Consider the following 27,902-nt stretch of genomic DNA (forward strand, 5'->3'; position numbering starts at 1 on the left):
GCTTGAGAAAAGCTGATCCTGAGCACTTCGCGAGAACCGTGGTGTTGACCTCATCAGGCAGGGGCGGCGAGGTTAATAATTGCTCATGGACGTGTCAGGGTTACTCCGGCGGAAGAGCGCTCTGGAGCGGAGCGGAGGTGAGGCGGGGGACTGGGGGAGATCTGCGTGCGCACAAGCACCTCGCCGACACGGCCAGGAAACGTGACTGCACGCAGTCTGGAGTGTTTTTTAGGCTGCGCTCAGGTCTGCTCCTGCGACTCCGGGCCGCCTCGGTCTGCACCTCCACAGACCGTGACTCCGTGACTCTTTAAAACTTTAAGATGGCTTTTATACTCCATGAGATTTTGTGCTCCCCGACCCTTGGATAAACACGCCGCCGCCGAACAGAAACTGCCACCTCCGGCAGACCCGGAGGCCCTCGCTGTCGCGAAGTGCATTTCCCGTCTCGGCGACGTGCACGCCCGCGCTTACAAGGAGTTCAAGCCGCATGATCATGGCGCTTCCTGGCCTGTCTCAGCGCGCTGAGCGGCGGGAGGGGAGAGAGAGGGGTTACTCAGCAGTGTCAACAGGGGAGAGGGGAGCACGGCAGCCACCATTTACATATTAATCCAATCCACGACGCGTCCAAGCAATTGCCTACCCTCCCACAAATAAAACAAACCTCTTAGCAAACAATATGGAGGGTCAGATACACGGCCCAGCTAATAAGCCTCTGAATCGCACCGCTACCAAAATCTATTCGTCCCTCTTGCAGCGCGGAATAACTACAGGAAAAAAAGGGGTGAAGAAACACACACGCACACACCGGGCCCATTCCTTTCCCACACGAACGGCGCTTCCTTTTGCCTCGTTGAATATGCAACAAGGCGACAATAAAAAAAAATTACAAGAAGGAAGAGAGAGCGAGGAGGAGGGCCGGGCCGCCCCCCCCAACGAGCCTCATTGCATATGCAAATGAGCCAGCGCGGGGGGTGTGGCCAGCGCGCCCCGCCTCGGCCAATGGCGCGGCGGCTGGGGACCGAGGGCGTGCCGGTCGGTTCGGAAGAGAAGTTCTCTATCAGCGCGAGCCCCAGCAGCGCTCAGTTAAAGACAGAGAGAGACGGGCGGCGGCAGTAGAGGCACTGCGACCCTCTTTGGGGGGGTCAGATTATAACAAAAATATACACACATATATATACACGCCCAGGCCGCAAGATAGCTCCTATGTTAATTTTAAATCTTTTTTTTTGGTCAACATAATATCTCTCTATTTTTTTAAAAAAATGCCTATTTTACTCTTCCTCATAGACACGTCCGCTTCTATGAACCAGCGGACTTATTTGGGTACGACGTATCTGGACATTGCTAAAGGCGCGGTTGAGATCTTTATGAAGGTAAAGAACCATTTTTAGCCAGACTTTTTTTTTTTTGGGGGAGAATATCTTTTCGCCTTTGTCGGAAGTTCAGGGTCCCTTTAAAATAAGCAGTCGAAATTAACGTGTTATTGTTTCGTTTTCTTTAACAGCTGCGTGCCCGAGACCCGGCTAGTAGAGGCGACAGGTACATGCTAGTTACATTTGATGAGCCACCATACGGAGTTAAGGTAAATAAAATCCTGTTAAATTGTATTTTGTTGTGGTAAAGACGGAAATATTTTCCGACAGGGAGACTCTAGGGCCCCTCTGGTTCGTAGATGCGGGGTTGGGGCGCCCCCCCGGCGGCGAAAAACGGCTAATTTTTGTGAAAATACCCGCAGAGCCGGAGCAGTGCAGCCTATGAAGATGGCGGACATTTTGCTTTTGTATTGGGGGAGCTCGAGCGCTGAGATGGAGGCGGGGAGATTTATGATCCGCCGTGACGCCACGCATGACGCAACGGGGCCCACACTGGCATCGGATTGGACGCGCTGCCTGCAACTCGTCCTTTGCCCCGCCTCCCGCGCCCGCTCATTGGCATCTCTCTCTGCGAGCCGATTGGAAAACGCAGGCAGGGCAAAGCAAACTTATTTTGATTTGCTGGGCCTTTTTTTTTTTACTCCCCTCTCTCCAGCCTTTAATTTTTATTTTCAAGCACTTTACATCAGTATTTTTTTTTTTGGCTGTTGTTGTTCTCGTCGGTCCTGTTAACATTTTTCTCCCCACATATGTGCCCAAGTGAAAATCAGTTTCCCTGCCCTGTGCCCTACACACACACACACTGTGCAGTAGCAAACCTACCTAGAGGAGAGTCAGATCTAGAGCCCTGACCTTGATGGACAAGCCTGGCTAGAAGTTGAGCAATATAGGCTGTAACACTAGATTGATGTAAATCACACTTGTGTATACTTAGGAACTGATGTGACACTTAGTAACCGATAAGGCAGAAAACGAGTCCACAGTCTGTGTGCTTCAGGCCTACATCAGCCTGAGATGACAGGGCAAGTTTGTTGTTTTTTTCCCCCCACACAAGCTTGGGCAGAGCGGGGCCTGGAGGTGTCTGTAAGAACTGTGGGCGAAGCATGAATTCACTCTCACAAGGTCTGACACCAGCTGGCATTCAGGTGTTGAAAGACCGCTCTGTGGTGCTGTGCCCCAGCTGACCCTGTGTGCAGAACAGCCCCCTTCACCCTCGCTTCTCGGTCGCTGCTGCTGCCCATCTGTGCCACGTCACAAAACCGGGGTGTTAAAATCAGTGAAGCCACGTGACCTTTGAACCCTGACTGTAGGGAAGTGTGTGCGTGATCCCTTGGGCAGGCCAGTATAGGCCCGACGGGCTGTGTGAAGCTGCCCTTTACGCAAGGAGAAGGAGAGGAGGGCCCCTTCCTTGTTCAGCCAGCCTGTCCGGTCGCTGGGACAAGGTGTGTGCACATGCAGTGTGAACGTTAACGTGTGTGAACACACGCCTTCAGAGACTGATGGCATTGTTGTGTGAGGATGTTTTTCCCTCCACCCTCTGCATGAGGAACATATAGGCCAGCAATTGCCTCAGGGTTCCCGAGTGCAGCTTTTATGATGGTAGATTCTCAGTTCCCCGTTTTAGTCTCTTGGGTCTCACCCAGGGTTGGGTGCCAGAAGGGCCAGACCCCGAACAGTCCAGCGGTGGCGGTCTTTCCACTGCCTGCTGCCTCACCGCTCCGGGGTCTTGTGTTCGATTCGGGTCTGGGGAAGGGCTCCTTCCTTGTGGGGTTTGTCCTGCTGCCTTGCACCCCATGTCAGCCGCGATAGGCTCTGCTCACCCCTGTGCTCGGAGCTGGTAAGACACTTGAGGGTTAACTGATATATAACCAATCACATTTTAGCTGTTGAAGATGACAGAGCCCCCTCCCCCCCAGAAAAATCTAATGCTTTTAGGATCCAGAGTACCACTCCTCTGTGAAGTCTGTTCGGCGGGTCGGGGGAGCTTTTGCCTTTTTTTTTTTGGGAGTGCCACGCCCACCTCTTCACACCTGCGCAGGTGTGATGTGAGCATCATCTGCGGTTTCGCGAGACGGGGGGAAAAAAAGCAAACCGTAGGAGTGTAGAGGAAAAAAAAAAGGAATCGCTGTAATAATACCTGCACATGATTTCTTGCTTTCATGGCGCCTTCTGTCCTTAATCCGACATTGCTCCTGTTTCTTTTTTTAAAACAAAAATGTAATTCTCGGGTCCGGCTGGTGGAGACCGTGGCTCTCTCACTCGGGTTGTGCTGAAGTCCGTGTGTGACCCCGTGTGCAAAAGGCGATGTCCAAGGGATGAGCCCGCTCGCAGTGTCGGCAGCGGAAAGAGGCGTATTTCGCCTCCCGAAGTGCAGAAGCGGCACGGCGCTGCGTGTGTGACCTGACACTGGCAGCGCCGGTGGGTGGGTTTCCGTCAGCTCATTAGCTCCCTCCTGCTGGCCAGGGGCCAGGCAGTCCTCCGGGGCAGCTCTCGCCCTCCCCGGCCTGGCCTCTGTGTCGCGCCGCAAGCTCCTCTGTGAGAGGACAGGGCTGCCAGCAGCCTTCCAGGGCTGCGCGTGTTCCCACGGGGGAGCGGGCTGGTCCTCCGTCCTCCGGCGTCATCGCCTTCCCGGGGCAAGAGAGAAACCGCAGAAGTCTGTGCCCGACGGGCTTCAGTCTCGCGGGCTTTCGTCGTGGGCTGTCGGGGAAGTTCCCATTGCACGGTGCGGAGCCCCGTTCGGTCCGAGTCTTTTGGGTGCGGAGCTCGGAGAGCCCCCCCCATGTCATAAGATCCGGAGCTACTTATTAGGTGGCCACACCTGCTGAAGCTGCCCATGAGCCGCATCAGAAATGTCTCGACTCCCAGGGGTGTGTGGGGCAGCGAAGTGGCCTGGTGGGGCTGGCATTCACGGTGCTGAAGAGGCAACGAGCAGAGCCTAGGTCACTGCCGGAAAGTGGCCGGAACGAAGGAACAACAGGATGAGGCCATGGAGCCTCTGGGGGCATGTCATGTGAGAGACGTGCACCTGTTGGTCTTCGCAGTGTGCAGTGTGGAATTTCGGCTTGACTCGTTCCTCCCGGGGACACAGCCACCCGCTCGATTGCCTTTACTGCCGCTGCTGTTCCAGAGTGAAAGCAGCACGCCTGTAAAAAGATGTCAAGATCGGGCCTTCGCTTCCTCTTGCTTCTGCACGCGTCTTTGCGTTGAACCTTTCCACGGGGAGGGGGGGAGGTCGTTGTGGTGTGAACTGCCGGGGTCAGAAATGCTCGTGTTTGGCATTCTGGTTGGGCCGAGAGGGAGGGTAAAGAGCTCGTATACGTGTGTGTGTTTGTGCATGCAAGCAAGCTGAGGGAGCTTGATTATCCCGCACACGGTGGCTCTGGAACGGCTCTGCTATCCGGTGCGCTCAGCACACGGCTCCGGTCGCCACCGCTTTCCGGATTTCACTGAGGCAGCAGTCTGGAGCCCCGCAGGATGCTGGAAAGACTGAATTGGGCAAATTCCGCTCTGCGGATTCTAATAAGGGTAGATTATAATCAATAATTCACGAGATATTCAGTGGCTAATCAGTGAGGATTCCTCGGAGACGGATGTCTAACCATGGGCCTTGGAAACACGGCATCTCCTCCCTCAGTCACAGGGCCTTGCCTCCTTGACACATGAGTCCCGAATGAGCAAAGCGCGCTTTGTGTTCTCTCCCAGTTTTTTTGTAAGAAGGCAGCATGTGGCTCCCTGTATGTCAGGTGCATGCTTTTACAGGGAGATCCACTCTGGCTTGTAAGCATGCTGTGTAGGTTCCCAGGAAAAGCCAAGACTGTGTTTGTTTGTTTGTCTGACTGTGCAGAAGGTTGTCTGATGTTCTGAACCCGTGGGTCTCGGCCCGTGCAAAGCAGCGAAGAGTTTTGTGTGCGGATTTTGCCCACAGGCGACTAGTGGCAGCCTTTTCCCGAAATTCATCTTTTTTCAGTTGCGGATTTATAAAACCTTCTAGAAAAGGAAGTCGCCCAATTGTGGGTACTTAGTCTTTCAAACTGACGAGCAGAGAACGTTTTGTGAACGATGAGCGGGAGCGCAGGAGTAGGATTCGCTCCTCTGCACCTTGAGTGTGTGCACCTGGGTGGATTAAAAAGATGAAAATAAAAGAGCCGTCCCGCTTGAGAAAAATTTCCATCCAGCGGAGAGTTAAGATTGGCAGTATTTTCGCTATATGTGAGAGGCAGATAATATTTTTGCAGTCCCTGTCAGTGGAGCTGATATATACAGTATATTTCTGCTGCTTCAAGTGTGTTTTTTTTACCGAATTCCCGCATGTTAATGTGTTTTACTTGTGAAAATGAAATCAAGATTAAATGTTTCCTCTTAGCAAAATAGGAATAATGGATTTCTATTTTAACCCGCCCCTCCGAAAAATGTGCAGAATGTAGCCTGTAAGGAGACAAACTGAATTGTTATCCTGGCCACACTGGGGAGAGGTGTAATGTCTGGCTGATAAAATTCCAGCCTGAGGTGACTCGTGGCCTGTGCAGATTTAGGGCGATGGCCAGTTTTAGGGGTTCCCCTACCCCCTGCGTGTGAAGTCACACACACTGGCAGAAGAGTCCCACTCTTTCCTGCCCAGGTTTACAAGTCGAGTTTTGAGGAACCTCCCATGTGTCGACGAGGTACCTGCTGAGCGCGTTTCTGCGAGTCTCTCTGAAGGTCTGGTCACCTGGCAGCTTGTTTACATTCCTCGCGGGGAGTGTTAGTCACAGGGGTGGGGGCTGCTTGCCCTGTCCTGATTTTAGTCACTTGGAACTGATCAGCCTCCCCATCTTCGTTGGCTTCTGGAAGTAGTCATTATTGTGTTCCTGACAGGCTGTAGTATCGGTGGTATTTCCCCTGGAATGTTCAACAGGCCGTCACGAATCTCTGACAACGCCTACTCTCGTTTTTCATTCCCTTTTCCTGCTGTTGCTTTGTCCGGGACGAGAGCGTCCAGCCGGCTGAGAGCTGGTCCATTTCAATATTACTAGGATGAAGCTGGAAAACTGCTGCTGAGGAAAACGTAGGCGGCATGAATCTTTTCCCACGAAAAGCTGCTTCACCAAGCTTGCGTCTCCTGAAAGCTCCACCTGTAGTAGCTCATCAGCGCCATGCTTGTCATTAGGGAGAAGAAATGGGCATTTCTTTCCTTTCAGTATCTTGTCCAAGTGTGAAAAATGTGATTTCTGATTTTATTCACCCTTTTAACAACAGACATGTGGTTTGTGTTGGGAAACCTGCATCTGATGCAGGAATCTGATGCTGATGCTAAACTAGTTTTAAACAGTTGACGGATAAAAATCTACAGGTGACCTTTAACGTTTTGTAGAGCTTCCGTGTGTTTTTTTTCAGAATGTGAAAGGTACTTCCGATGTAGATAAATGATTGGCTTTGCAAGACTTTTTTTGTGGTCAGGAGTGTGGTGTTATACCATTCAATAAGACCTACGTAAAAAACTCGGTCCTTCTGGTTTCGGCAGCCGCTCGGAGAAACGAGTAGGTGCTCTTGTTAATCTTGTCTTTGAGTAGGATGACGTCGTTAAGGGGAAAAACTGTTGACAAAGAAATCGTATCTGTGGCGTGTTTGGTGTCTCCACCCTCTGATACTGTGTGTTTTCAATGGGCATGTCCAGCAAGGGTTCAAGGCTTTGTAGGCCCATCAGCACTTTATGAGCATAGCTGGGGCACATAATCCTCTGTCTGGTTTTGTACTCTTAAGTTACTTAAAACAATTTCAGGCATTTCTGATGCAACTTCTCCCTGCTCACCTAACAGCACAATAAGACGTACAGTAAGTGGGTAGCATTGTGAAAAGCTCCCAACGTTGCTATTTTGCTGCTGCCGTTTCGCCAAAAGTATCATGAACTTTCCTGAGGCACAGATGATGTTGGTGGGATGTTTTTTTTGTTTCTGTGGAAGTGTGTGTCATGCTTTCAGTTCCAGAATGGTTTGCTCTCTTCACTGTGTAATCCTTTGGCAAGGGCTCTGCAGCAGTTCGCTCAGTCAGTATGACCCCGGCCTTGGGGTGACGTGTGCAGGCCGAATCCACTCCAGATGTTCACCGTGCAGCGGACTGAATTCTCCTTGCTTGTACTTCCCCCAGCGGCCAGGCACGGTTCTCAGGCCAGTTTTCTGAGATGCCTGTGCGCAGAGATCGGACCTTTTGCATTCATAACACAGTGATCCCTTTCACCTGTCTTGACAGGTTGATTCTGCTGCTCCAAGGCCCCCGGTGCTGGTGCTTTATTGCACGTGTCTCTGTTGCTGTTGCTGTCCAGAGCTGCAATAAAAAGGGGGGATAAAAATCACAGCAAGGTTCCTTTGACTCCAGTTGTCGTGCTGCTGGTAGGGTGCCTTTTTGCAGTGTTGCACCTGAAACTGCTCTGTTACGCCGATGCAGTGCACGCAGATATGTAACACTGGCAGTCTGCTTGGCCTCTTTTGCGCCAGAGAAGTGGGCCGTTTCCTGGACGGTGAAGCCAGGGAGTCGTTGCTGTGATCCCCGAGCTGTATTCGGTCCAGGGATGTACATCTGGCTGCGTCCTCGGCGCTTTCTCTCCCTGTCCCCACGCACTCGGTCCGGCCAGTGGGGGGAGACACCAGCGGCAGTCGGCGGTACAGAAGCATGCATTGTTAACGACCTAAAGGGAGAGAAATCGTGCATATAACTCTTCCCTCGATCGTTGCCTGGCAGAGCTAGTGTGTGAGGAGGACCAGCGTGCACTCGCTACAGAACGCGGTGCAGTGCTGATATGTCACCAAGAGCAGGATGGAGAACGAGCTCAGGCTTTGCAAGCCCTGTGTACAAGCACTGTCTCACCTCAGTGGTAGTTGCATGACAGTCAGCAAAAGTGCCTTGCAATTGAAAGCAGCGGGTTTTCACGGGAAAGCTAGGAAATTAACAGCAGAGTTTATTTATCTTAAGCTGAGAAATGACGTAGACTATAGAATTTCAGTGCTTCTTTAGGAAGAGACACGACATGGTGCTAGAGAATTTTATTGCATTGCAGTGTTTTACTCCACAAGTGAAAAGCTCAGCAAAGAGCATATGGATAGGCAAAGACATTGGTACGGAGTGCATTCTATTTTAGATGTGTTCGCAAGTGGGTACATATGAACACACATTGCTTCTGTACAGGAAAAATATATTAGGAGTTTTTTTATTGTTGGTGGAGGTGTAGTTCCACCCACTGCCTCTGTCCCCCATCTTAGTGGTGTTTTCCATGTGGGTGGAAAAGCACATGTACTGTTCATCCCCACTGTCTGCTGCAGTTCACCTGAAGAGCAACTCAAAGATTCACATGGCACAAAAAAAACTATTCTTTTGTGTCAAAATGTGCTGGAAAAATAGTCCCAGGCAAAACAAGTGTGAATGTATCCTAACCTGTGACTAGATGTGACTTGACTCTGACTGGTTAATAACCATTAGTCAAAACTGTGTTACAGATTAGTATAGGGCTTTGCTAATGCAGGTGGCACTTACTGTAGTTTTCCAGTTGTGTTAACAGGTTCTCAAACATAGTCTAGGGTACATTTGCACATTTGGTCAGTGAGTCTTATCTACTGGAAAAACTTTTCAAACTGGAAGTCAGAGGATAATCTGGTACTTAGTACTTGTAGTTTAGCTGCATATTATGTTTCTATCGTTTCCTAAATGTAGGTTATTATAGCATTATCACCACCCTGTAATATAATCTTGTCAGATCTCAGATACCTGGTTATTACTGAGACAGAAGACCTCTAAGGAAATCCAATATAAGTGGTGTTAATGGACCAGTAGGTGGAGCTCTTCTCTCTGTACTGTTGGAGGGACCACTTTTCAAAGGAGAATTTGACTTGAATCCTGACTACTTGGTCATTAAGGATGCCACGCTGCTGTTTGCAAGAGTAGGGGGTGCTTACCCCGGTTTTCTGGCTGAATTCCACTTTGGCTTCTGTCATCTGGCCTCCTTAAGTTTACCCCTTAATGGATTAACTGATGAAATAATTTCGTTGGCTACGGATCTGCTGTGAAGGGGGCCTGTGGGTGCAGAATGTCTGCTCTCCGTCACCCAGGCTGGTTGTCCTGTATGCAAAGCATTATTTGTAATGGAAATCGCTACACAGACGCAAGGCGGTGTTGTTATTGTGATTTTCCAAACGGGCTAGAAAACACCCATAGGCTCTGCCATTGTGCAGCCATCACCGCCTCAGCTTCTGTATTCAGGCCTTCATAATCTCTCTCCATCCTGAGTCTTCTTGTCGAGGGGGTGCATTTCCTCTGTTAAGTCCTGTGGCGTTAATGAGGATGCCGTTCGCTGGAGCAATGCACTGCAAACCAATAGGCTCACAGCACTGCAGGTCATTCTTAGATTAAGCCTAAGGCCTTTAAACAGTAAGGTACTTGACCTCACTGAAGGAATCTAGCAGCAGCTTTGAGATCTCAGCCTTGAAGACTGCAGCGCGGAAGAGTGATGGAGGCAGCGGTCGCTTTGTTAAAATATCTCCGGCTTTGCCTCAGCAGATTTGTTTAGATTAATGAAGGTTTTGTTTCCATCTTTGTGAGTCAGGAGCCTTTAAGTGAGCTGTGCATGCTTCGCTGTGGTTTGAGACATGCGAGTCTGGCAAGAGGCCTCCGCGTTTTCAGAAGTTGTCTCCGCTTCCCTTTTGATGACTGAAAAAGGTGCACTGCAGCTTTACAATAAACATAATGCTCGTTGCTGTAGCGGGTTAAGACCTTCAGAGAAGATAGAAGAAGGCGCCGTTTGTGACTAGAATGGAAACTTTTGTTTTGTGAATTGTGGGATCGTGAATATGGTGTCTTGTAAACACTGAACACTGAACAGGACCAGAGCAGCTGAAGCTAACCATTTTTAACCTTTTATTTATTTATTATTAATCATTAGGCTTTCTGTCTGTTAACTGCATTGTCACCCAGTAGGTTATACAGAAGTGTTATGTGCAGTGCATTTAAGAAAGGTACCGCTCTTTTAAGTCCAACTTTGCGGCTGTACTTCAAGTTCTCCGAATCGATTTAAGCACAAGCTAAACGAAGTGACAGCGGCGTTCTTCCAGTACAATGCACCACTGAACAGGCAGGAGGCACAGGGCTGCCGCACTCTGTGCCCGATTCCGTTTTTGGAGCCTTCCTTGAAGCAGTCAATGATCAATGATCCCGGCAGAGGTGGCACGACACCGCCGGTGGCCTGGCGCAGCGGCTGAGCGTGTGTGGTCTGGCACACCGGGCTCCGGGAGTCTGAGGGGGGTGGAGGGGAGGGGGGGGGGGGCGAGCACGGGGCTCGGCGAGCTGCAGAGCGCCCCCTGCAGACTGAACGAGCACTCGTCTGACCACCCCCCCCCCGTGGCCGGTGCCGCGGCTGGCGCGTACCTGAATCCCAAGGGCGCTCGTTTCCTTTCGCCACCCCTGGAGCTCTGGGGGTGGGGAAAACCTCTCACCGCACGGCGGTCTGTGTGGATCCGTGACGGCTCCGTTGTCTCACTTCAGAATCCGGAAAAAAAACAAACAAACATTCTGGCTTTTTTATCTGCATAAGAGCATGAAGAAAGGGGCTGTTCTGCCCCTCTAGCCTGTTGGACTGCTGCACTCTCATAACTGGGAGCGCACGTTTCTTCCCGATCTTATCTGCTCCTGTTGTATAACAAACGGGTGCCTATGTGAATATATACTTTGTTTGAGCACTGCAGCTCAGTAGGTAGCTTTTTTTTTTTTGCAGCTAGATACCAGGGATGTTTTCTGGTTGGTGAAGCCGAACTGAAAGTGGTCCAGTAATCAGATCGCTTTGCAGTGCCTCGTAGGATGTAATCCAGAAATCGGTGATGTAGGAGAGCCGCAGGTTTGCATGTCGAAGCGAAGTGGCGAGAGAGTGGCACTCGAGTCCTTCGCCACAGTCGTCACGGTCGGGCCCTTTTTGTGTGTCGGCAGGCCGGCTGGAAGGAGAACCACGCCACGTTCATGAACGAGCTGAAGAACCTGCACGCCTCTGGGCTGACCACGCTGGGCCAGGCGCTGCGCTCCTCCTTCGACCTGCTCAACCTGAACCGCCTGGTGTCGGGCATCGACAACTACGGACAGGTAGCCGGAGCTTCTTGGCATCTCGGCGCGTGGAGGCGGCGTTGGCGAGCGGCTGCAGAGGGCAAGGCAGCTGCTGTTCGGTGTGGGGGGGGAGCCTTTACTTATAAAAAAAAACGAAGGCCCGTTTGGTGTCGGAAACGTTGATTTAATTAATTACAAGCTGGCCCTGACTTTCTCGAATCACAGCATTTGAAAAAACGTATTGATTGAATTGATCTAATTAAAGTGGTTGCTTGTGGGAACCTCGGAACTGCTGTTGGCTTTTTTTGGTCTGCAGTGTTCTTTCACCGGAGGGCAAGTACCGGATAACAGAGATTTCTTCCGGTCTCTCCATCTGCTCCTTCTTTTAGGGCCGAAACCCTTTCTTCCTGGAGCCGTCCGTGATCATCACCATTACGGACGGGAGCAAGCTGACGCACAACTCGGGCGTGCAGGAGGAGGTAGGTGCTCCACGTGTTCTATATAATATGCAGTGAGTAACAGAGGTCTGCTCATCTCACCTGATACAGCGAGATGAATGCACTGCTGGCCCAGGGGAATGACAGGCTGGCCCATCGTTTGACACTTGCAGTGAGGAAGCACAAAAGTGCATGTATGCTTCTCATCAAGGGTCTCGCTTGCACGCCATTTTGAAGATTTAAGCGTGACCCCCCCCCCCAGCACAGAAAGAGCTGAAAAATAACCCCCCCCGAGAAAGCGGAACCTGAGATGGAGTCCCGAAGCCAGACCCGCCTTTTTGTTGAAACTCTTGTCTCCTCCACGCAGCTCCATCTGCCCCTGAACTCCCCGCTGCCGGGCAGCGAGCTGACGAAGGAGCCCTTCCGCTGGGACCAGAGGCTGTTCGCCTTGGTGCTGCGGCTGCCTGGCACCGCGTCCCCCGAGACCGAGCAGCTGGGCAGCGTCCCCACCGACGAGTCGGCCGTCACCCAGATGTGCGAGGTCACTGGAGGTAGGCCCCCGCCAGGAAGCCACGCTGCTTTTAATCTGTGTCCCGTGCTCGTCGGGACAGGTTTCCTCCGCTTGCGTGACATAGCGCTGTACTTGCGGCTCTCCCCCAGCAGTCAGCGTTCGGTGTACAACTTGCAGCACTGGTGCACTTAAAGGCATAGCATCGCACGGAGAGACAAAAGCAAAATTTAGGGGAAAAGGGTGCTAATGAATTTAGAGTCCTTGTTCTTTCCTAAAGCGTGTGGCATCCTAAACGTTCTGAGTACATTTGCTGTCGCCCCTTGCAAACCTTGGTTTCAAGATGTCGGGCTTGGGCAGCAAGCAGCTTGGCATTTTCATGTCTTGATGCACTTTGTCAGCCACTACCGGTGGCCAGGCTTGAGAAGCACAGGGTTCTGCCTGAGCACAGCGGGGAGTCACGCCTACAGTTTATGGAAATTAACCCAGTGTTGGGAGAGGCCGACAGAGAAGGCGCTGCTGGGAATGGAAACATCAATTACTGTCCTTTGATTAGGCTAAAATCTGATCTGGGCATGTAAAGAAAATAACATGTTGGACACTCTGCTAGCTTTGGGTAGCCCAGTACTCACCACATTAGGAAAACCTAAAACACTCTTCACTAAACTAAATTGATATGCTGTAAAAAGCAGCTGCTGACTGGACATATTACCCAGAATCTAGGGAGAGATTAGAAGTCGGGGTAAGAAATCAATTTTGTGCTTTCTTGTGGTGAGGACTGTGTTGGTACACAAGGTCAAATAGACTATACTTTGCTTATTAATTATTATTTGGCTGTATACCATGATATTTCTTCAGGGGTTTTTGGTAAATGAAATCTTGAGAGTCAACAGTGGAGCATGAGCCAGGACACACCGCCAGAAATTATGGGAAAAGTGCATGTAATTTTTTATGCAGAGGGTTTTGTGCATTTGGACCAAGAAGTCCTCCCCAGCTTCATCTAAGAAAAGACTGAATCAGATCCTCTGATCATTTAAGATGGACCGAGTGGTCTCTGCTTGTTGGGTTTTTCTTTATCAAACCGCATTTTGTTCCATGTTTAAGAAGCACAACTGCCAAGACAAACCGACTCCAGGTTGCAGCCCGTCGTTTTTGTCATGACTTTCTCGTCTCATCGATTCATCGGTACGGCACTGCTGTGCCCTTCAAGCGAATCGGTCTCAGTTCAGGCATTCAGGAGGCTGTTTAGTTAAAGATTAATCCAGTGAGCAAACCTTTTGATTTAATTTGCTAAACTGACCTGAGATTAACTAAAAAGGAATCAAACTGCCGAACTCTGTTAACCAACGTGTCAGAGGAACTGGGTGGCCTCCTCATGTCCTGACGTTCTAACTCTGCTGCCATTGCGGTGCCTTCCCATAATCCTCTTTCTCTCTCCTGCCCCCAGGCCGGTCCTACTGCGTGCGCACCCAGAGGATGCTGAACCAGTGTCTGGAGTCGCTGGTGCAGAAGGTGCAGAGCGGCGTCGTGATAAACTTTGAGAAAACGGGACCAGACCCGCCCCCCGTAGGGGAAGGTACGAACCCCCCCCCCAAAAGACATCTGCGTGCGTTTTTTTTAAAAAAATACTCCCGTACCGCAGCACTTAGCAGCGTGTCTGGGGTTTGCACCCATGCAGTCGCCAAGCCATCCTCTCTTGACAGGATTCTTTTAATTCCACAGATGGACTCGTCGACCCAGCCCGGCCCGTCTCCTCCTTTACACCACAGCCCTGGCACAGCTGCCACAAGCTCATCTATGTGCGTCCCAACCCCAAAACTGGTGTGCCCGTCGGTCACTGGCCCATCCCAGAGTCCTTCTGGCCTGACCAGAACTTGCCAACCTTGGTAAGGTTAAATAAGATGTTTCCCAGCTGCGTAGCTTGTAGTCTGTGCCCTTTCGATAGAGGCAGATTAGTTTTCCTTCCTGCTCCTGTCACAGGCTGCTTTCACCAGGCCTGAAGCGGACTGATTCTGCTCTCCAGTAAAACACCGGATCTGGCTGCCGCGCTGGAAGGCTGAGGGAAAGAATGATTTAGCCAGGCACCTTGTGACAGCCGCCCTCTGTTGCTTCTGTTCATACTGTATGTCCTTGGGTTCCGGAAAGAAAAAGAGCTGATATGAATTTTCACTGTTGATGCTATAGATCTGACGCGTCGAAAGGCTACGTATTTTTTTGTGTGCCTTTGAGTGTGACTGTGTTTAGCGCACCTTCAGAATGTTTGCCAGTGAAATCCATCGTGGTCTTTTGTAAATCACGCGGTACTGTGCGTGATCAGATTTTATCAGTCAAACTGCCGTGTAGACTTGAGACGTATTCACATGTCATGGCTTGGAGGTAAGCTCACAGATCACCAATGTGTCTGGGATGAGACTCAGCTTGGAGCGTCAGGTATTGATTGGAGCAAGACTTTGGCAAAACACAGTAGAATCTGTTTAAATAACAATTTAGTTTGTAACAATAGCATAGTAATATTATAGTAAACGTTCGAGGGTCTTTTCTAGGTAACAGTTGACATTATTTAAAATTTTGAAAGTCTGAACTCTGAATGTAATGCGCTCTACAGCTGGTGTGTGGGACCGACTGTACTCAAGAGACATTTTTATAGAGTGACCCTTGTGCTTTTCTTGCATCTTTTTGTAATCTGTGCCCAGAGGCCTTATTTTAAACTTGAACACGGGCAGATTGGTACTTTTGTGTAAGCAATCACCCGTTTTCGTGGGTTTTATGTGAGAAGAGAGAAGTGAAATTGAAAACAAAGCGCGCCCTGTGAGCTCACATACGTCTCTGTTGCTTTCGTGCTGACATAACTTGAGAGACCCATTTTGTAAGTGCCCTGTGTCTTAATCTCCAGACTATTGCTGTGGATTCCCCTTTTTCAACACGTCATGTCCAGCCTTTAAAAAAAAAAATGGTTTGCAAGGCAGGGTGTTCCGTACTTATGAATACGTCGTATTAACAGCGGCCTGTTTCTGTAACGGCTACACTGAGCTTTAGTCTTTCCTGCACTCTCCCTTGTGAAACGGGAAGCGAAGAATTGGTCGCCCAGATGCGACGATTTAAAAGATGATGGCAAAACGGGTGTTTCGCAGAGCTTGGTCCCCGTAACGCCTGAAGAACAGCTCTGTGGGAAACGGGACCAGCTGGAGTGGGATGTGGAGCGGAGAGCGCCACGAAGTGCGCTACTCTTGCCCCCCCCCCCGCAGAGCCGCGACCCCGCCCTCACCCCGTGCACGTGTGGGAGCGGAGCGCTGACCGCTTGCCTCTGTCCCCAGCCCCCACGGACGGCCCACCCCGTGGTGAGGTTCTCCTGCGTGGACTGCGAGCCCATGGTGATCGACAAGCTGCCCTTCGACAAGTACGAACTGGAGCCCTCACCCCTCACGCAGTACATCCTGGAGCGCAAGTCGCCTCACATGTGCTGGCAGGTAGGGAGGAGCCCTTCATTACGTGTTATCAATATTAATAAATATTATTAATATGAATAAATAGTAAATAATATTAATATTCTAATATATTATTACTTATTGATATAATATTATTTTTTATATATTAATTAGTGCACAGGAATCTGTTCCTCAGCTGCAGTCTCCAAGGCTCTATTTATTTTTCACTCAATTGGACCCTTTTTCCTCTGATCCCAGGACTGTAGTGTGCAGTGATTTAAAGAGGCCCATGAAATGTGCTGGGCTCTGGCCCTGGAGGATATTAATTGAGGAATCCGTACGTCAGCGTTGGCCGTAACATCGCTTAACAAGTAGCGTGCTGTGCTGCAGTGTGCGATTCTCATCCGTGAAAACGACAGAAACAGAGAGGATGCGCACGACCCGTGCTCTCTATCTGATCCGCGACGGGCCTCGGGTGTTGAGTTCAGGCATGCAGGGGCGATTCAGCAGCGTGCGTTGCCGGAACGAGAGTGGCCTGTTGTTTCCGCTGCAGAGCGCTCGGAGGTGTTAACTGTCCTTGCGTTGCGTTCCCAGGTGTTTGTGAACAGCAGCGGGAAGCATAGTGACCTGGGGCAGCCTTTCGGCTACCTGAAAGCCAGCACGACTCTGACCTGCGTGAATCTCTTCGTGATGCCTTACAACTACCCGGTCTTGTTGCCATTGTTAGGTACGTGCGCAGGGGTGGCACCCGTGTCTGAAAGAGTGGCCTATTGAACACCGCCTGTTAATTTACCCTTGAAATGTTAATGTTCCGCGTGTTCCTTTCAACAGCCTCCCTTCTGTTAAATCCATTTTTTTAATAAGATGTTGTTTGAATTTTTATTTTGCCACGTCATTTGATTTCGTCTGCTTTTCTTCTGTCTGCTGCATTATGTTAACGTGAAAGTGAAGCTGTTTTTACAAGCTGTTGGTGAAAATATTTACTTCCGAGTTGAAACCGTAGCCCAGAGCTTGCCCAGAAATGGGGAGCTCGTAGCTTTCCGGTGCTTCTTCTTGTGTAACGTGTCATTGTCCTTTTCTAGATGACCTCTTTAAAGTGCACAAACTGAAACCAAACTTGAAGTGGCGCCAGGCTTTTGAGATCTACCTGAAGTCTATGCCTCCTTACTTCCTCTTGGTAAGCCAGTGTTGCAGTGATCCGTGAATAGTATGTATTATATTTCTTGAACACGTTCGAGTAGGTAGCTGTGTCAGCATGCGTAGGCTGCATAGGAACAGGTATTCCAAGAGGAAAGGAACTTATGTCAAGACACCTGAAGAAGCCGAAACGTTACTTTTCTTTTCAGCATAGGATAAACCTTTACCTCGTCCATAATTTATTTCAGTTGACTCAATCCATTATATCTGTGACAGTGTTCCCCTAGTATGAGAGAGCTCAATTCAGAGTTTGTCTCTGTGTCTTTAAACTCTCTTTCTGATTCTCTCTCCGACTGGACAGCCATTGAAAAAGGCCTTGAGAATGATGGGGGCTCCCAATCTCATCTCGGACAACATGGACTGTGGCCTCAACTACAGTGTCATCTCCTATCTGAAGAAGCTCAGCCAACAGGTACGGCCCCCACGAGTGCCGCCGTCTCCTGCGCGTCTGACAAGCTTGAGATTTTTGCGTTCGAATGGCTATCGCTTCTGTAAGAGAGAAGTCATGCTTAACACTCCACAAACAAACAGGCCATCCCATTCTGCAGTTTTTTTTTTAGAATTGTATTTCTAGAGGTGAAATAAACTTTGGGATTTATAAAGTACTTTGTGGAAATAATGACAGGCAGAGCTGCTGTCCTGACATATATTCAGCCAGAAAGATATTTGATTCGGTAGAAGATGGGAAATGTAGCAACTTGCTGCCAGGACAGGAATTGTTCTGAAGGGATTTGACAGAAATTAAATGCCCAATTAACAACAACAACAACTAACGCCTGCACTCCTCTGTCGACAGGCAAAAATAGAATCTGACCGGCTTATTGTGTCCGTCGGGAAAAAGCCCCCTCAGGAGACGGGCATTAAAGTGAAGAACCACTCCAACGCCCTTTCGCTGGCGCACCGCAAGGACTTCAAGCAGCTGCTGCTGGGGATCACCGGCGAGGCCCCCCTGCGACTCACAGACATCAACCTCAAGGAGTTCGCCGGCTTCCAGATCGCGCTGCTGAACAAGGTGCTCCGTGCGCTGCAGGAATTGTTTCCGTCTTAAAAAAAAAAAACAACCCCAAAAAAGTGAAGCGGGCAAAAATTAACCCAAGTGCTGTTCCTGACGACGGTACATTTATACAAACCGTGAACAGGGTTGACCTTCACTTTCAGTTAGCGTCCTGGAACAGAGGGCCGCTATGGGGAGAGCATTGCTAGCCCTAATAATAAGACCTCACCTGCCACAGCCTGAATAAATATAGCAGGCCGTCTACCATAAGGGGCTTCGTAATTTCATTAATAATGAAATGTAAATGGTAAAGCTTGGGTTGTGACTCCGAAGCATATTTCTTAAAGAGACCCTAGACTTGGCCTTCATGATGTTTCTGTGTCTGACACCGTATTCCAGCTTGTTAACCCATTAGCGCGTTTCAACCGCAGCATCTGTGCTGGTTGCAGCCGTTTCCCAAAACAGCGTGGCTGCTGTAGCAGATTCAGAACCCGGTGTGTGAGCCTTTCTCGCCTTCCTGCTCCCCCCTCCCCAGGACCTGAAGCCCCAGGCCTACAGGAACGCATACGACATTCCCCGCAGGAACCTGCTGGACCAGCTGACCCGCATGAGGTCCAACCTGCTCAGAACCACGCAGAAGCTGATCCGTGGGCAAGACGAAGGTGGGGCTTCTTCATCAGAAAAATCTCCACGTTCGGTTTCGGTTTTGTTTTGTTTTACTTGGTTTGTAGTTATTTTGAATGCCCCTTTCCCATATTTTTCTCCTTCCTTTTTTATTATTTTTTGTGCCTTCTGTTCCCTGATTTCCTGATCTTTTTTCCCATTGATTTATTTTCAATGCACTGAGCTGTCTTGAAAGATCTAAAAACGTGTTAGTTAGAAGTAAAAGCAATTACTTGAAAATATGAGTGACAACACGGTAGCTTAGGAGCAACATGAGTGATTTGGTAACCTGGTAATCTGTTGCTTTGCCTGCAGACTATTTGCACAGTATCCCTGTAGCTCAGATGGGAAACTACCAGGAGTACCTGAAGATGATGCCCTCGCCCCTCCGGGAGATCGACCCTGACCAGCCTAAGAGGCTGCACACGTTCGGGAACCCCTTCAAACAGGACAAGAAGGTACCCGCTTTCCCTTTTCCATTCTTCCATGGGTCAGTGATCGAAACATAAGGCTGTCGTGGGTGGGGGGGCTGCGATTCCTGCAGTTTTAGGGGTAGACAGCCTTGGCTGTTTCGTTTAAGTGCCACACAAGTAATTGGAGTGCATTGGATGGCAGGGAGTTGTGCTGCTGGTAGGGAACTGAAAGAGCCAGGGATGACGACTGTGACACTCCCCAGACATCAGGGATCCTCCTTTCTTCACTGGGAAGCGAAAGTGCTTGGAAGATTTCGAGCTTCTCCAGCGCTGAACGCGTTGGCGTCATTAAGACTTTGCCACTGAGGGAGAGCTTCTTTATTTGTTATTTGGTGATCAGCAAAGAATGACAGATGGACAGTAGCTGGGCGGTTTAAAGATCGTACCCATTGTTCAAAGCATTTTTTCGTCTCAATGATGCCGCAATGAGAGATGCTACTGTACAGGAAAACATGTTGATCTGTGTGGCCCTTGGTTCGGTAACTTCAAATTGTCTTTAAAGGGCGTTAGCCTTTCGGAGAAGTAACGTGCCCGTGCCGCGTCCTTCGTTTTCGCTACTGCGCCCACATTTAACCAGCCTGTGCCCTTGGGCCGCTGTTCCTCACAGGGGATGATGATCGACGAGGCGGATGAGTTCGTGGCCGGGCCCCAGAACAAGAAGCGTGTGGCGGGAGACCCAAACTCGGGGGCGGCCCTGAAGAGGCGGAGGAGCATGTCCCCCCTGCTGCGGCGGCCCCCGACGCCGCCCATCATCACCAACCACGTGCTGGGCAAGCCCCCCCCCGGGAGCCCGGGCCACCAGAACCTCATCAAGCCCATCCCGCTGCATAAAGGTAAGGGGAAGGGGAGCAGTCGCAGGGGGCCCATCTTCGGACACACGCCCGGCGGGGGGAAGGTGACGGGCCCTCGCGGTTTCAAGGCTTGGCCATCATCACCGGCGTTAAAAGGGAGAAAAGCGAGGAATCGTTCCTCTCGCGTTCGGAGAAACGTGGCGAGACTTGTCTTATATCCCGCCCCGTGTTGAAGTCCGGGTTTCGCGTTAGGTTTAATCGAACGTGCACCCCTTCTGAAACGCCGCCGCGTGCGGTGTTTTTGGAAAGCTATTCATCGTACACGAGTGCAAGCACAAGTTGCACCAGGGCTGAGCAACAGCGGAGCATGACCACTGTTCTTTGCACTCCCATCGGGGGGAGAAGCAACGATATTGCCGGCTTATTGCAGCTTGATGCAGCTTGATGCAGCTTGTTGCAGCTTGTTGCGGCATTGTCTTTCTAAGACTTTACTACGTCAGGGTGTTCCGTGCAAAGCAGACAAATCCTGTTGCCTACCCGTTTGACATAAGTGCAGAAAGATAACTGAGTTGCTAAATCCTGGGAAGTGAAGAGAGCGAAAACAGTAAGTGTAATATTTCGTTAGAACAGAGTTGCAGTACAAAACCAGCCCTGTAGAGATTTCTTCCTCTTAAGTGCCCTTCGTCCCAGAGTGCTGTACGGAGTTAAAAGCAGAGCTGGAGTCTGCAGTCAAATCATAACTATTTTATTTAGGACGACATTTGAAAAGGTTGTCTCTTCTGGGTTTCCGACGTTACGTGGAATGAAGTTGAGGGGCGAGGGACCTGGTGTCATCTGGTGCGGGGCAGCTCTCCGGGCCAGTCGGTTGGATCTGCCTGTTCCCTGTAAGCGCCGTGCTGATCCGGGCGTGTTGTGTGCCCCCAGGTTTGGACGGGAACAACGTGCTCGGGGTGGAGAGCAACGGCGAGAGGCCGGCGCTGGACGGGGTGCCGCCTCTGGTCCTGGGGCCCGAGGAGCGGATGGGCGGCCCGGGGGGCGAGGGGGAGGCGGTCATGGAGGATGGGGGGCGGCTGACCGAGGACGGCCTGGACGACAGGCCGGTGGCCCGGGCCCCCGACAGGCCGGAGAACTGTGACGAAGGGGCGTCCCCGGACCGGGAGGGCGTGCCGGAGGCCGGCGGGGAGGCGGGCCAGAGGGGGAGCCTCAGGAGCGTCAGCGTCCTCCCCCTGGATGGCAGCAACGCGGAGCTGCGCACGAGAGTCATCAAGGAAGTCCGCAAGCCAGGCCGGAGTGAGTGTCGGGGAACCCCGTGTCCGCATGGACCCCCTCCCTTCTTGACCACGTTCGTTCAGCGTTCAGCTCACGAGTTCACAAAGCCTTTAACACAGACGTCTACCATTCCGAAATAAAAAGACATTGGAACCACATGTAAATCATTCCCCCAAACTGTGTAGTTATCTTAATTGTGTTGTTTACTTAATAGTAAACATGGAGGGTGGTAAATGTTTCTTGACTCTGGACTGTGGTATGCATTTAATAGCTTTCCTTCATGCTTTCTGTTTCTTAAGTGACTTAAATCTTAAGTGTCTTTCCCCTAAAGTGGAATTCTACTTATTTTATAATTATTTACAGACACAGCTGCCTGTAGGGTTTGTGGCTGCCGGGCTAGTGGTTGGCTTCTACTTAATTTCTTTAATTCCAGAAAGTCACTTGACTCTATTGATTACAGCAGCCCTCAAACGTTTATTATTCCATGGTGTTGCACTCTGAACACGATGTACGCCAGTGCTTATTTTTAAAGTGTCGTACATTTTATTGCCTTCAAATGGTATTCTGATTTCTCAGCATTCTAGCCATGCTTTTAAGTTTATGGAGACTTTCAGGAATTTGTGTAGCTGGCTCGTGCGAGAATGCGCCAGTTCTCTTGAAAGCACGGTTAATTATTAAAAGAATCATCTTCCAACGGCTTGATTTCAGATTACGAGACAATATTCCGGTTGCTAGAAGAAGTGAAGGGACCTCCGGAGATACAGAAGTACTTCATCCATCACGCCATCAAGGAAGCAGCCAGGTGTGAGCGCTGTTCTGCATCTTAAAGAAAACAGCCCCCTTGTTCTAGCTGAGAATGAAGTGCCTGTTCGGAAGAGAACTCGGAAGGTCACTTGTTCAGGAACAGCCACTGGCAGGGCTAGGAAAAAATGCCTCCAGTTCTCTGTCAGGGGGATCTGATTAAGAAGGGTTCCACTTATTTTCGTGTATTCAGGTGGCATTGGTCGTTGTTGGTACATAAATTCTAGGAGGAGTTTGGTAATCTTGTTGCTGAAAACAGTGATTAATAGCTTGGTCTCTGGTGTAGGAGGCTTATATGCATTTAAGGCGTGGATTGGTGAGGCCGTTAACATGAGAGTGCGAGGATGCACATTTTAGGTGACATCAGGAAGACTTTTTTCGTTTATAATTCAGTAACTGAATTAAATAATTAGGAGGAAAAGGGGAGAGGTAGCTGTGATGGGACATGGGAGCTTAGGTAAAGTGGTCTTTGTTATGTGCTGTTTTAAGCTGTTTCCTTAAGAGAAGCCGCAAGCTGAACTCTCCCGTGTCTGTGGCCCTCCAGGTTCAAGAAGAGGGTGTTGATCCAGCAGCTGGAGACGGCTCTGGAGGAGATAGAGGACAGGTACCTGCCCAGCAGGGTCAACAACGTCCACAGCAGGTAACCCCGGGGTGAACGCACCTGCGAGGGAGAGAGCACGGCCTTCAGCGCTGCACGCGCGCAGCCAGGGCTGGGCGGCGCCGGCGGCCGGCGTGGGTCCGAGGAGAGGGGAGAGCGAGAGGACGGGGGGCCTCGCCAGCCCACGGATGCCAAGATCCTGCCGGCACAGACCAGGTGCTCAGGATAGTCCTGCGCCGCGACTGGCGCTCCCGTGTGCTGAGAGCTGAGAGGAGGAGAGATGCAGGGGGCGTGCAGAGGCTGGGGGCAGGGAGGGGGGGGGAGATCTACTCTTTCCTCTCAGGACTGTCCAGACTCACGATATCCCTGCTCCAGGAAGTGTGTCCGAGCACACACGCCTGCACGCTCCCGTGTGCCACGTCTGTGGAAACCGTGGACTGACGGCCTCCCCCCCCCCACCACCCCAGACTGCTTCTCCGATGTTGGGCAGGCGGCGGAGGAGGAGGAGGGGGGGGGGGGATTGATTGATCGATCGAGTGTTTAGCATGAGATGTGGCGATGTGGATGTGAGTGAGGGGCTGGCATCTTTACGGGACGTCACAGGACCAACGTTTTTTGTGAAATTCTTAGTTGCACATCTTTTTTAAAAAAATGTTACCTTTGAGAGTAATAAACAACGGACTCGAGGGGGAAGGGGGGTGGTGGTGTTGGAGGGGGGGTGTTTAGGAGGAGATGGGGGGGGGGTTTCTTAATGCCATAAAATGTGTGACAACCTGAGGCTCCAGTCGCACCCCCACCCCCCCACCTCCACCTCCTCCTCCTCCTCCATTCGCAAGGTCTGGTCCCACAGCGAGCGAGCGGGGGAGACCCTTCAGACAGGGCAGGTCGGACCTGCAGGTGACAGCTTGGGCTCCGCCTTCGGCGTGTCCAGCGCCGCAGCCGGGCAGCGCCCGTATCAGCTGTGGTCGAGATGACGCAAGTGGCTCACCGGGAGGGAGGGTGCACCCTCGCGGGCAGCAGTCGAGGACTGCTGTCGGGAATCCCTGCTGCCTCTGGCCTGGCTCCTTTTGCCCGTTCGCGTAACGCTGATGACGACGACCCTGTGGATCAATTGAGGAAACGAATCTACCTCAGACTCTTTCACTAGGACTTTTTCTTTTTAGTCTGTTTCCATATGTCTTTGGGTAAAAATTGGATTTTGTTATTTTCAAAGAAAAAGGGAGCTAATAGTGATAATAAAAACAATAATAATAATAATAATAATAAAAAAAACAAGCTACATACCTGCAAGCATACAGTGGATTTCAGTAGGCATGGACCCAAACAGTGCTGTTTTAATGGTTCTTAAACACTCCCACACCTTATTTATGACCATCAGTGGATTTCCCAAAGGCTGAATAGTTTTAAATGTTCCGTTTTTAATTAATTTTAATTCAATTAATTAACTCGCAGTTATTCCTCCATCAATATGAACCTGAGTTTTGTGGCTGTTTACTTTTTTTGATTCCCTCGTAGTTCTGTCTTATCTAATTACAGCCCTAAGACCGTAAATATAACTTGGTTATATGTTGTCAGTATCTTCTACTGAGCACGTTATACCCTTAACTTTAAGGAGGAGTAAGTGGTCTGGTTGCTTGAATATTCTCTTTAATGCTGAGGTACATGAGATTGGACTTTGAAGTCATAAGCAACATTTTTTACAAACTTTTATATAAAATTTCAAGTAGGTAGCTGTGTCAGCAGGTGTAGGCTGCCAAGGAACAGGTAAAGGTTTATCCCATGCTGAGAAGAAAAGAGACGTTATGGCACGTGTATCTTCAGAAGGCTCCACAGCCGAAACATCGTCTCTTTTCTTTTTAGCATGGAATTAACCTTTACCTGTTCCTTTGAGATAAAATGCCCTTTTATCTGTTTCTTGCAGTAGTCATTTTGTTTTCAAGTCTATGAAGACAAATGAATAGAATTATATAGGTTTACTGGTCAGAAGGAACAGTAGGTGAAAATGCAGTACAAAAGTATCTACTACTATAGTTAGAGTGTATTTTTATAAACCCATCATCTTCAATACCTGACTGTAAGATCTGGATATGTCATCCTAATCTCTTTCATCTGTTTTGTTTAATTTCATCAACAGCGCAAAAAACTAATCCGTTACTCTCTCGCTGAAAAGTGTGCACCTTTCAGCGAAAGCACCTTTCTGTGAAACAAGAAGCAGAAATTACAATGAACTCTGGGAATTGTAGTTCACCCACAACCCTTGTGTACCTAAAAACAGGGGAAGGGGGATGAGAGAAATACAATTCCAATAGGTAGTTTTCCAGACCCTGTAGCACTAATTCAAGACTTGCTTCTCTATAATTAACATTAGGTAGCCCAGGATTAGGGTAATCAGGGTCTGTGAAACTCATGGTCAGTGGTCTTTCTGTCTGACCCATAGTTATTCATCCCTTAGCTGTGTTTTGTTTTCCAATTTTTGCATCTTTTTAGTGACCAGAAATCATTTGAACGGATTTTTAGGAGTCACACAAGGAAGAGAGTGAGAGCAGTATGTCTGGCATGCAGTCACAGGGGTTTTGGCAAACGTGTCATATGTGTGTCACATGGTGATCAAGAGCACACATAGTAGGCTTTGGCAGTTACTATATTCCTTTTTGTATTAGGGATTTTTTACTCTTTTTCAAGTTTAAATTATTTCTGTAAAAGAAAATGCTATGCTGTAGTTTCCAATAAACAGTAATGTAGTTAGGGCTTGGCCCAAGTGTATTTAATCTAAGCTATTTTAGCTAGTTATTCTGAAATATATTGGTCAAGCAGAAAGTGTTGCTCAGTACTGTTACTTTTAATACCTTGGACCCAACTGCTTAGAGTTGGGGTCAGTTCTAGTCTTTCTATTCTCATACAGTTTTAAAAAAACATCCTTGCTTTTGCTCGCTTTTAATGTGAAAATACAGCTTTGTGAGACATTTTTAAACAGTTTTATTTTACTTTGAACTAATGTCAATATTTTTACAAACAAAATAAATTACCTTTCCTCTCAAGGAAAATTTCCTGATTCGTCCGGCATTCTTTATGTAATTTTTTTAGAAGAATAAATCTGCACTTGTTTTAATAACCGTTAAAATAACATGCAATAATGAAACAAAAGTCTAATCCAGAGTTGAGAACAAAGACATAAACATTTTGTATGAAGCAGCATTTCGTGTGGGCTGACTCTGCAAAGTGAAAAAGTGACATCAGAAAGTTGATCAAATTACGAGCTCCAGACTTTGGCATTTAATACATTGCTGGCTCTTACCTCTGAAAATGAATCCTTTTTCCTGTGCAGATCCTCTCCAGGATGCACCGAGAACAGGGATATGATCCAGACTGGACTTTTTTATTCCGATTACTCTGTCCAGATGTAATGCCATACTCCAGCCACAATTCCAGATTGATAATAAAGCGTTAATTTAAACTGAAACACTTTTTGTTATGGCTACTAAGCAGTGGAGTTAACGTGGTATGTGTGTACTTACTGTATTCATCCGAAAGCATTCTCCTTTTCTCACAAGAATAACGTTCTTGCTGGGGTTTTAACTGAATGTACTAACTCTGTAGTCATTGAAAACTTCCTTCAGCACGTATGTGTACAATACTATTATCAGATCTTACCAAGCTTAAAGGCATGGCTGTTGCATTGGCACGTTTTTAACAGGTCCACGTGGTTTAGTGCAGAATCCCTGAACCTAGGGCTTAAAGATTTTAATATTTATGATCGAGTTTGTCAGTGGTGCACAGAACAGGACAGTGGGACAGTAAAAAGGTGTCCTGAATTTCATGGGTGTGCCTCCTTCTGGCCAGTATAATCCTTTCTCTCTAAACTTCACAGTCCTGGGCTGAGGCTTGAGATCAGAGCTCTGATCAGCCCCACTTTCTTTCGCTTCCCTGCTATAGTTTGCCCTGTAGTTTCCCCACATTCACCCCTGTCATCTTCGCCTGCCTTAAAACCGGTGAACGTGGCTTTGAAAATGATGAACGCATGTAAACTAAATCAATATCCTGTGAGGAGGCCGACCAGGCTGAATCACTGTTAACATTGGCTACTACCGTTTCTTCCAAGAATAACAGCAGACTCACTGTTGGCGTTGGGATGTAGTCGCAGCACCACAGCCTACTGGGTTCATAACCTGGAACACACATTGTCGTCCTGCCTTTTGCAAAACTAAGTGAAGGGAGCCAGGGTCACAAGTTTGTGTTTCTGGCGTGCTTTGGGGGGAAGGCATAGTTAAAGCCCTGTGGTTGACTGCCATTTACTGAATCAAAGGGTCGACGTTACAGACCTTCAGAGTGGCAGCTCTTTTTCGTAGGAAAATGTGAAGGAACGTGAGGCCCTGATTGCCCCCACGTTTTCTAGCTGCTGTCGGAAAAGGCCCGCTTTGTCACATCGGCCCCACGTTCAGCAGAACCAATTAAGACCACACTGTGCGGCGTCAAGTCAGGCATTCTGAGCAAACGCAAGCTACCGAGCACGTGTTTGGTGCACGTGTGAAAACCCGGCCGGATAAGCGTGAAAGCCGAAATCTGTGTATTCCTCCAAGACCAGTCGTTCAGTTCATCAGTTTTGAGATGCGCACGTAATGCTTAATACTCTTTCCTTTTCTCTTTGGAATCTGGTGGATTGCGATTTTTTTTATTTAAAGCACAAAAACCCCAAATGGTGGGTCTTTAAATTGTTGAACAAGCGGAAGGAATGTGTGGTTAGTTAGGGAGGGTTTTTTTTTTAGTAAAGAGAATTCCACCCAGATCTCGGCACAAAATACACAGCTGTTTGGGTCCATGTAGCAATACCTTAGGGTGCAGCTTGCCTGCATGGCCTGTGCTATCCACCACGTTACTGGGATTGTGACCAGAGCATGTGCACTCTCCCTCCTCGGTCTGTGACTTGAGCTCTTCAGAGGAGCACCTGCAAACACATGTCTTGTGCTTCAGCAGCACCGGAATAAATAAAAAAGAGTTTGTTTTTGAATGAAAGATGTGTATTACTTTTTAATGTTCATACATGGAAAAAAAATAAAGAGATTATTTTTGGACAGTATTCTTACCAGAGCTTAGAGAAGCAAAATATTTTAAAGAAAAAAAAAGTTGTATAAAGATTTTGTAACTGTTATTATATATGAAATGGAAAAGTTATTTTGATTTTTTTAAAAGAAAATAAATATCAGAGAGGTAAGATTGTTTGAGTGTAATTTTATGTTTTTATGTGGTGTGTTTATAAAATGTGTTTGTATTCTTGATGTTTTGGGAAAGAGCTAGTTTTCCCTGTGTACAAAATCCTTCCTTC

The 27,902-nt window shown here is 49.0% G+C and overlaps 1 protein-coding gene across 1 annotated transcript; it reads left to right on the plus strand.

Annotated features, from left to right (window-relative positions):
• The first annotated feature begins 1,051 nt into the window (after positions 1–1,051).
• ints6l (integrator complex subunit 6 like) lies at positions 1,052–27,791 on the plus strand. Its single transcript, XM_006632881.3, has 18 exons — positions 1,052–1,373; positions 1,505–1,582; positions 11,316–11,465; positions 11,816–11,905; positions 12,231–12,414; positions 13,819–13,947; positions 14,094–14,257; positions 15,686–15,838; positions 16,391–16,523; positions 16,879–16,973; positions 17,295–17,405; positions 17,790–18,005; positions 18,523–18,649; positions 18,966–19,108; positions 19,731–19,956; positions 20,839–21,204; positions 21,892–21,985; positions 22,529–27,791. Exons 1-18 carry the CDS (start codon positions 1,263–1,265, stop codon positions 22,626–22,628), a joined length of 2,670 nt encoding a protein of 889 aa, XP_006632944.2. The 5' UTR covers positions 1,052–1,262; the 3' UTR covers positions 22,629–27,791.
• Positions 27,792–27,902: the final 111 nt, after the last annotated feature.

Source organism: Lepisosteus oculatus, chromosome 8 (genome assembly GCF_040954835.1).
Source record: "Lepisosteus oculatus isolate fLepOcu1 chromosome 8, fLepOcu1.hap2, whole genome shotgun sequence".
Lineage (NCBI taxonomy): Eukaryota > Metazoa > Chordata > Actinopteri > Semionotiformes > Lepisosteidae > Lepisosteus > Lepisosteus oculatus.

Excerpts from the sequence above, each read along its gene's own strand:
- ints6l (XM_006632881.3), top strand. The coding sequence starts at position 1,263 with ATGCCTATTTTACTCTTCCTCATAGACACGTCCGCTTCTATGAACCAG. Across the intron at positions 1,583-11,315 it reads AGCCACCATACGGAGTTAAG|GCCGGCTGGAAGGAGAACCA; the intron begins GTAAATAAAATC and ends GTGTGTCGGCAG. Across the intron at positions 19,109-19,730 it reads CCTTCAAACAGGACAAGAAG|GGGATGATGATCGACGAGGC; the intron begins GTACCCGCTTTC and ends TGTTCCTCACAG.